Source organism: Salmo salar, chromosome ssa13 (assembly GCF_905237065.1).
Source record: "Salmo salar chromosome ssa13, Ssal_v3.1, whole genome shotgun sequence".
NCBI lineage: Eukaryota > Metazoa > Chordata > Actinopteri > Salmoniformes > Salmonidae > Salmo > Salmo salar.
Window position 1 is genome coordinate 102,515,210 of NC_059454.1, and position 10,098 is coordinate 102,525,307.

Sequence of the window (10,098 nt, forward strand, 5' to 3'; positions counted from 1 at the left end):
CATCAGGCTTATGTCTACATCTCTCTACCTAGTGGTGTCATAAAGTAGGATTTTATCAAATAAGCATCCAACTGCTCTCTGATTAACTGAAAAGCAGCCTTGTATATGTTTATTACGGGAAAGTAGGAAATTAAATAAGTAGTTCCCTCAGAAAATGGTGTTATGCTACAATTATTCAAATGTAGAGGATAATTGGTGTATTTGTGTCTGATATTTCTTAACTATTGACATGTTCAGACAGACTATGTCAGCGCCAAAAACTGTCAAGAAACAATGGCGAAGGATTATTTTATATTTCCCACGCCACTCCCTCCGACCGTTAGCTACACCCTAGCGACACCTGTGTTACCTACAATGACAACTAGTACCAATGGCTTGTAGCGTAGCTAGGTGGAACCAACTCTGAGATAACCAACTAGAAGAACGGTTCTCTCACACACCGGGGTCGTTAACGCCGTATTGCAAACTGGAAGTGATCGCAATGGAATAAGTAACGTTAGGCTAATATCAGAGATTCTATTTATGCAACTTGTTGAGAATATAGCTATCTACAATTCAATTGACAACAGTATCAAGATTTACCTTGCCCTGATAGCATTGAACTCGCCAGTAGATTTTCCAATGACTAGTTGCTGTAATGATAAATGAACGACTCCCCACAGCACCAGAATAAATACAGTCACCAGTGTCACTCCGACGCCTTCGTGTAGCAGGTACAAGTTCACTTCAGGTTTCTTTTTTACTTCACTGCAGCCGTTGATTCCACGTTGATCCTGAGAGTCGTTCTTATTTTCCGATACATTGTTTTGCGTCCCGTATAAGGATTTGATTCTCCTAATAGTGGTGTCCCTCTCCATCTTTGCCACTAGTACACATACAGCAGGAACGTCCAACACACCAGCAACCGTCGCTTCTGGAACACCGGACAGATCACGAAGAGGGACAAACTTCTCTCACTACAAGCAGAGGGGAAAAGGCGAAGCGAGAGAGATAACTGATGCCAAAATCTGTCATCTCCAGCAGGTGGAGTTTTTTCGCTCACCTAACGTGTTTTGTATAGAGCTCAATGAGGGTCGAATTTGGTTAACAAAACATTTTATGACTTATTTCTTCGAATATAAGTTCCTAATGATTAGGTTGTTATGAGTGTACTGATATAAGTAGGACACGTTTACACCCCGGCTACTTTGAGAAAAACCACTGGGTGCGTTCGTAAATTGCCTCCAGAGTGCTCTGGGTCGTTCCTAAATTCAGAGAGTTGTAAAATTGTCTGTTGGTAAAGGAGTAGGGATGATCCGAGCGCTCTGACCACACAATGGCAGTCAAGCACCCAAACTAATTGGCTAAAATTGACTAGCTTGCAAGCTGCTGCTCAACACAAATGAGAAAATACCTCACTCTGACCATTTTACTAGGCCCAACAGAGCAGGTTAGGCTGTTTTCATCTAGAGTTTTAGTGACTGTAACTGTGCTGCTGGCAATCATTTAATTTTTACTGACGCCAATCATATTCAATGGGTGTTGCGTGTTCATAAATTCAACAGTTACTCTGTGCTTTGCCACACTCAGACAAGAGTGCTCTGAAATCGGAGTAGATAACTAGAGTGAATTTAAGAATGCACCTATCGGAGTTGTGCCTGGTCGTCACTAGTTACATCAGCCACAAATGTTATTGTAAACCTAACCTTAACCACACTGCTAATTTTGTACCTAATGCTAAACTTAAATTAAGACCAAAAACTAAATGTTTGTTTTCATGAATTTTTACCATATAGCCAATTTTGACTTTGTGGCTGATATAACTAACTAGTCGGTGTCTGTTGTTCACACGCGTGTCTGCCTTCTCATTGGCTAGAATGGCCGCAACAGATCGTGCCTCTTCCTCCTCCTCTCTATGGTCCAGAGCGTCCGTACATTTCTCTGGCTCTGGAGCCATCAAGTGAAGGCTCTCCTGAACCGCTCCGACTATGGTCTGGAGGCTAGGCAGGAAAGGTAACAATTCGGAAAGCATTCAGACCCATTTTTCTTACGTTACAGCCTTCTTCTAAAATGTATTAAATTACATTTTTTCCTCATCAATCTACTCCCAATACCCCATAATGACAAAGTGAAAACAGGTTTTTAGATTTTTTTTTCTCATTTATTAACAATAAAAAACAGAAATACCTTATTTACATAAGTATTCAGGAGCGGGGTGACGTGAGAGAACTTGGGAAGGTTGAACACCAGACGGGCTGCGGCGTTCTGGATGAGTTGTAGGGGTTTAATGGCACAGGCAGGGAGCCCCACCAACAGTGAGTTGCAGTAATCCAGACGGGAGATGACAAGTGCCTGGATTAGGACCTGCGGCGCTTCCTGTGTGAGGCAGGGTCGTACTCTGCGAATGTTGTGGAGCATGAACCTACAGGATCGGGTCACCACCTTGATGTTAGCGGAGAACAACAGGGTGTTGTCCAGGGTCACGCCAAGGCTCTTAGCACTCTGGGAGGAGGACACAATGGAGTTGTCAACCGTGATGGCGAGATCATGGAACGGGCAGTCCTTCCCCGGGAGGAAGAGCAGCTCCGTCTTGCCGAGGTTCAGCTTGAGGTGGGGATCCGTCATCCACACTGATATGTCTGCCAGACATGCAGAGATGCGATTTGCAACCTGGTTATCAGAAGGGGGAAAGGAGAAGATTAATTGTGTGTCGTCTGCGTAGCAATAATAAGAGAGACCATGTGAGGATATGACAGAGCCAAGTGACTTGGTGTATAGTGAGAATAGGAGAGGGCCTAGAACTGAGCCCTGGGGGACACCAGTGGTGAGAGCACGTGGTGCGGAGACGGATTCTCGCCACGCCACCTGGTAGGAGCGACCGTCAGGTAGGACGCAATCCAAGAGTGAGCCGCGCCGGAGATGCCCAACTCGGAGAGGGTGGAGAGGAGGATCTGATGGTTCACAGTATCAAAGGCAGCAGATAGGTCTAGAAGGATGAGAGCAGAGGAGAGAGAGTTAGCTTTAGCAGTGCGGAGAGCCTCCGTGACACAGAGAAGAGCAGTCTCAGTTGAATGACCAGTCTTGAAACCTGACTGATTTGGATCAAGAAGGTCATTCTGAGAGAGATAGCAAGAGAGCTGGCCAAGGACGTCACGCTCAAGAGTTTTGGAGAGAAAAGAAAGAAGGGATACTGGTCTGTAGTTGTTGACATCCGAGGGATCGAGTGTAGGTTTTTTAAGAAGGGGTGCAACTCTCGCTCTCTTGAAGACGGAAGGGACGTAGCCAGCGGTCAAGGATGAGTTGATGAGCGAGGTGAGGTAAGGGAGAAGGTCTCCGGAAATGGTCTGGAGAAGAGAGGAGGGGATAGGGTCAAGCGGGCAGGTTGTTGGGCGGCCGGCCATCACAAGTCGCAAGATTTCATCTGGAGAGAGAGTCGAGAAAGAGGTCAAAGCATAGGGTAGGGCAATGTGAGCAGGACCAGCGGTGTAGTTTGGCTTAACAAACGAGGATCGGATGTCGTCAACCGTAGAGAGGGAGGAGGGGGGGGGGGGGGGAGGATTCAGGAGGGAGGAGAAGGTGGCAAAGAGCTTCCTAGGGTTAGAGGCAGATGCTTGGAATTTAGAGTGGTACAAAGTGGCTTTAGCAGCAGAAACAGAGGAAGAAAATGTAGAGAGGAGGGAGTGAAAAGATGCCAGGTCCGCAGGGAGGCTAGTTTTCCTCCATTTCCGCTCGGCTGCCCGGAGCCCTGTTCTGTGAGCTCGCAATGAGTCGTCAAGCCACGGAGCAGGAGGGGAGGACCGAGCCGGCCAGGAGGATAGGGGACAGAGAAAATCAAAGGATGCAGAAAGGGAGGAGAGGAGGGTTGAGGAGGCAGAATCAGGAGATTGGATGGAGAAGGATTGAGCAGAGGGAAGAGATGATAGGATGGAAGAGGAGAGAGTAGCAGGAGAGAGAGAGTGAAAGTTGCGACGGCGCAATACCATCTGAGTAAGGGCAAAGTGAGTAGTGTTGGAGGAGAGCGGGAGGGAAAAGGATACAAGGTAGTGGTCGGAGACTTGGAGGGGAGTTGCAGTGAGATTAGTAGAAGAACAGCATCTAGTAAAGATGAGGTCAAGCGTATTGCCTGCCTTGTGAGTAGGAGGGGACGGTGAGAGGGTGAGGTCAAAAGAGGAGAGGAGTGGAAAGAAGGAGGCAGAGAGAAATGAGTCAAAGGTAGACGTAGGGAGGTTAAAGTCACCCAAAACTGTGAGGGGTGAGCCATCCTCAGGAAAGGAACTTATCAAGGCGTCAAGCTCATTGATGAACTCTCCAAGGGAACCAGGAGGGCGATAAATGATAAGGATGTTAAGCTTGAATGGGCTCGTGACTGTGACAGCATGGAATTCAAAGGAGGAGATAGACAGATGGGTCAGGGGAGAAAGAGAGAATGTCCACTTGGGAGAGATGAGGATTCCAGTGCCACCACCCCGCTGACCAGATGCTCTCGGGGTATGCGAGAACACGTGGTCAGACGAGGAGAGAGCAGTAGGAGTAGCAGTGTTTTCTGTGGTAATCCATGTTTCCGTCAGCGCCAACAAGTCGAGGGACTGGAGGGTAGCATAGGCTGAGATAAACTCTGCCTTGTTGGCCGCAGACCGGCAGTTCCAGAGGCTGCCGGAGACCTGGAATTCCACGTGGGTCGTGCGCGCTGGGACCACCTGGTTAGAGTGGCAGCGGCCATGCGGTGTGAAGCGCATGTGTGGCCTGTGCAGAGAGGAAAGAACAGGGATAGACAGACACATAGTTGACAGGCTACAGGAGAGGCTACGCTAATGCAAAGGAGATTGGAATGAAAATTAACTAAACAACTGGGGAAGTGAGAGAGCAGGGCATCCCTCACTAACCATTCACTGAAACACTCAAATATAACTTTCCCAACTTCCACTTTAGAAATTATAATTGATTTAAACTACAGTGGTTCAATGTTTCCAGGAATAGGCTCAAACTTAGTTTATTCAGCTAGATAACTTGGTACAGTATTCTTCCGTGAAACCCACCCAGTGCACCGTGTCCTATGACGCCGTAGCTAACTAGCATGCTAGCATCCAATAACACACGGTTAGCACCAATACTTGGTTACAACAAACTACCAATGGATCATTCGTGTCCGTGGTAAATACCTCTGGTAAATACAATTGATTGGACATGATTTGGAAAGGCACACACCTGTTTATATAAGATCCCACAGTTGACGGTGCATGTCAGACCAAAAACCAAGCCATGAGGTCAAAGGAATTGTCCATAGAACGCCGAGACAGGAGAACGTTGAGGCACAGCTCTGGGGAAGGATACTAACACATTTCGGAAGCATTGAAGATCCCCAAAAACACAGTGGCCTCCATCATTCTGAAATAGAAGAAGTTTGGAACCACCAAGACTCATCCTAAAGTTGGCCGCCCACCCAAACTGAGCGATCGGGGTAGAAGGGCCTTGTTCAGGAAGGTGACCAAGAATCCGATGGTCACTCTAACAGAGCTCCAGAGCTTCCTCTGTGGAGATGGGAAAATCTTCCAGAAGGACAACCATCTCTGCAGCACTCCAATCAGGCCTTTATGGTGGAGTAGCCAGATGTAAGCTACTCCCTCAGTAAAAGGCACATGACAGCCCACTTAGAGTTTGCCAAAAGGCACCTAAAGCACTCTCAGACCAAGAGAAACAAGATTCTCTGGTCTGATGAATCCATGATTGAAATCTTTGGCCTGAATGCCAGAGCCCAGACATGTACCCGATCGAACATCTCTGGAGAGACCTGAAGATAGCTGTGCAGTGACGCTCCCCATCCAACCTGACAGAGCTTGCGGAGATCTGCAGAGAAGAATGGGAGAAACTCCCTAAATACAGGTGTGCCAATCTTGAAGCATTATACCCAAGAAGACTCGAGGCTGTAATCGCTGCCAAAGGTGCTTCAACAAAGCACTGAGTAAAGGGTGTGAATACTTATGTAAATGTGATATTTCAGTTTTAAATTTTTTTATATACTTGCCAATATTTCTAAAAAAACTGTTTTTGCTTTGTCATTATAGGGTATTGTGTGTAGATTGATGAGGGTGAAAAAACGATTTAATACATTTTCAAATAAGGCTGTAACTTAACAAAATGTGGAAAAAAGTCAATGGGTTTGAATAGTTTCTGAATGCACTGTATGCATCTGTGCTACGAGGAAATGGACAGTAGTAAAATGACAGTAGTTGCCTTGAAGTTGCATCAGTTCCCAGTCAATAATACATTCCTATAATCAGTTTTCTTGCCTTATCAATTCAACATCTACTACGTATCTTGATTATGTGGAGAATACTGTATGAAACACAATGATTTTGACGTATCATATTCTTTAATTCATACAATATGGCAATGTGCTGTTATATTGGGTTGAAATTAGCCCCAAAGGCCAGCAGATGGCGATATTGAGTCGTTTCATCTTACCGTCTAAAGTGAATGTATACAGCCGGCTATAGAGCACCACAGTGGATACCCATAAACCCTAGCGGTCAAACAGGGAAATGGTTCCAATCGTTTTTCCACCATTTATTTTTCCCATAGGGAATAAGAAACACTTAAAAAAGGGCGTTTGTGTAGGCTTACCCTGGCGTGATGTTTTGATAACCATGTAACCCTCTCTTGGACAAGGTGACATTTATCAATATATTCATCTGTATTTACTCTCAGATTCGAAAATGTAAATTAGTATCAATGTAGACATCATGCAAGACTACAGATCCCTGCAAGCTGCTGCAAGTCATCTCTAGCTGACACCTTTGCTAACAGGTATTGTGTCAATTTAGAACTTGCACAAGACAGTTCACAGAATTGTAGATGTATTTATTTTTTGGCAATTTATTCATTACATAATTTAGCTAACATTAGATAGTTAATCCAGAGATTCTTACCGATTCGGCAGTCTAGTCCAGATCACCATGGATGGCATTTGTAGTTCTTTATGATAGCCACATTAGCAGCTAATTAGCATTTCATATTGGGGGGTTAAATACAGGCGAATATATTGATAAATGTCACCTTGTCCTAGAGACATTTACACAGTTATCAAAACATCACGCCAGGGTAAGCCAACACAAAAAAAACATAACTTATTTTAGATTCTAAAATTCACTATGGGAAAAATGAATGATGGAAAAACGATTGGAACCATTTCCTTCTTTGACCGCTAGGTTTTATGGGTATTATGACTCATACTGTGGTACTCTATACACTCGTATCCACCGTGGACCGGTTCGTATAAAAAACATTGTCCGTTCAGACTGCAGAGGTGTCGATTTCCTCCTTAACTTGATTTAATAGTGACTACATTTTTTTTTAAATTCTCACCAATAAATTAAGAAGTCGAGTTAAGGAGGAATATTAAATTAAGGAGGAAATCGACAGCTTTGCTGCCTAAGTGGAGAATTAATGTTTTATGTGCGAATCGGTCCATGAGGGATATGTGTGTAAAGCCGGCTGCATACATTCCCTTCGGACGGTAAAATGAAACGACTCAGTATCGCCATCTGCCGGCCTTTGGGATAGGTTGAAATGTTTAAACTTTCCTACCTAATTTCTTCTTTTTTTATTAAACTTGTTGTGCTCATTGTAATGGTTTACTATTTAATTTCACAAATGCAGGAAACTACCAAAAGAAAGGAAACACCAATATAACGCGTCTTAATACTTAATAGTGTGTTGGGCCAACCCGAGCCACCAGAACAACTTCAATGCTCCTTGGCATAGATTCTACAAGTGTCTGGAAAACTATCTGACACTATTCTTCCACGAGAAATTCCATAATTGAGTGTTTTGTTGGTGGTGGAAAACACCCGCTGCTCCAGAATCTCTCATACGTCTTCAATTGGGTTGAGATCTGATGACTGAGATACACACACACACACACACACACACACACACACACACACACACACACACACACACACACACACACACACACACACACACACACACACACACACACACCCTATGCTCCTTTGCGACCCATCTTTCAAAGTCATTGAGATCTCTTCTAGCCACGGTAGCCAAAATAAAGGTCAACTGGGCATTTCTATACATGACCCTAAACTTCTTTTAATTGCTTAATTAACTCAGGAACCACACCTGTGTGGAAGTACCTGTATTCACTATACTTTGTATCCCTCATTTAGTGTTTCCTTTATTTTGTCAGTTACCTGTAGTGCTCCAGTATGTGAACTGCCTGTGAAGCAGAAGGTCGTGAGTGATATTGTGCACCCTACAGACCATTTCTTGATACTGCATGATCATCTACAGTACTGTCCAAAACAGGCAACAAATGACAATTATATTATTACACTATCAAGAGCATCATACTGCATTTCCACCACAATATAATAAAACATGTTAGCTTATTCACAGGAATTGTCATCGATTAGAATGACAAAGCAACGAGGAGACAACACATGGAGAAGAAAACCTACTTTGTGTTAAATATGGATCTCTTTTTGTGCTCTCTCTTTTATTTATAAAGCATATTTTGGTAATAATCCAAATATAATTTCGTATGATTATGATATTGACCATTAAAATATAACATTCATTTCCAGAAATACAATATTATCATTGGGCTGACAGACACGTGGCTAATGTTCAAGATAGGATATCAGTTGTGTGTAATGAACGTTAGCCTATTACATTAAGTTATTGTTATGAACTGAAGTGAATGTACTCTAAACGAATTATATGAAATATTAGCATCCTTTATATTAGCCTACTTGAATAGGTGTTTATCAAGTTTCTGTTATTTAATGAGGTCTCCCGAGTCACAGTCAGACAGAAAGAATTAGCAGACAAAGCTTCACGAGTCCATTATAGTTAGATGTATTCTGGCCGTTATACTTAGATGTATTCTGGCCATAACAGTTACATGTATTCTGGCCATTACAGTTAGATGTATTCTGGCCATAACAGTTAGATGTATTCTGGCCGTTATAGTTAGATGTATTCTGGCCATAACAGTTAGATGTATTCTGGCCATAACAGTTAGATGTATTCTGGCCATTATAGTTAGATGTATTCTGGCCATAATAGTTAGATGTATTCTGGCCATTATAGTTAGATGTATTCTGTCCATTATAGTTAGATGTATTCTGGCCATAACAGTTAGATGTATTCTGGCCATTACAGTTAGATGTATTCTGGCCATTATAGTTAGATGTATTCTGGCCATTATAGTTAGATGTATTCTGTCCATTATAGTTAGATGTATTCTGGCCATAACAGTTAGATGTATTCTGGCCATTATAGTTAGATGTATTCTGGCCATAACAGTTAGATGTATTCTGGCCATTATAGTTAGATGTATTCTGGCCATAATAGTTAGATGTATTCTGGCCATTATAGTTAGATGTATTCTGGCCATTATAGTTAGATGTATTCTGGCCATAACAGTTAGATGTATTCTGGCCATAACAGTTAGATGTATTCTGGCCATTATAGTTAGATGTATTCTGGCCATTATAGTTAGATGTATTCTGGCCATTATAGTTAGATGTATTCTGGCCATAACAGATGTATTCTGGCCATAACAGTTAGATGTATTCTGGCCATAACAGTTAGATGTATTCTGGCCATAACAGTTAGATGTATTCTGGCCATAATAGTTAGATGTATTCTGGCCATAATAGTTAGATGTATTCTGGCCATTATAGTTAGATGTGTTCTGGCCATAATAGTTAGATGTATTCTGGCCATTATAGTTAGATGTATTCTGGCCATAACAGTTAGATGTATTCTGGCCATAACAGTTAGATGTATTCTGGCCATTATAGTTAGATGTATTCTGGCCATAATAGTTAGATGTATTCTGGCCATAACAGTTAGATGTATTCTGGCCATAACAGTTAGATGTATTCTGGCCATTATAGTTAGATGTATTCTGGCCATTATAGTTAGATGTATTCTGGCCATTATAGTTAGATGTATTCTGGCCATTATAGTTAGATGTATTCTGGCCATAATAGTTAGATGTGTTCTGGCCATAATAGTTAGATGTATTCTGGCCATTATAGTTAGATGTATTCTGGCCATAATAGTTAGATGTATTCTGGCTCTAGGGCTGGG

General features: G+C 42.8%; 1 protein-coding gene across 5 annotated transcripts in view; it reads right to left on the minus strand.

The window, feature by feature from the left end:
- The window catches only part of LOC106568440 (endoplasmic reticulum metallopeptidase 1), a 50,173-nt gene extending 49,239 nt beyond the window's left edge, over nucleotides 1-934 (minus strand). For all 5 annotated transcript variants that reach the window (XR_006758422.1, XR_006758423.1, XR_006758425.1 and 2 more), the window contains exon 1: nucleotides 583-934. Coding sequence is in view for 1 of the 5 variants with exons in the window: in XM_014138771.2 (XP_013994246.2) it covers nucleotides 583-857 (275 nt within the window). In the remaining 4 variants the exon portion in view is untranslated. The remainder of the gene's footprint in view (nucleotides 1-582) is intronic.
- Nucleotides 935-10,098: the final 9,164 nt, after the last annotated feature.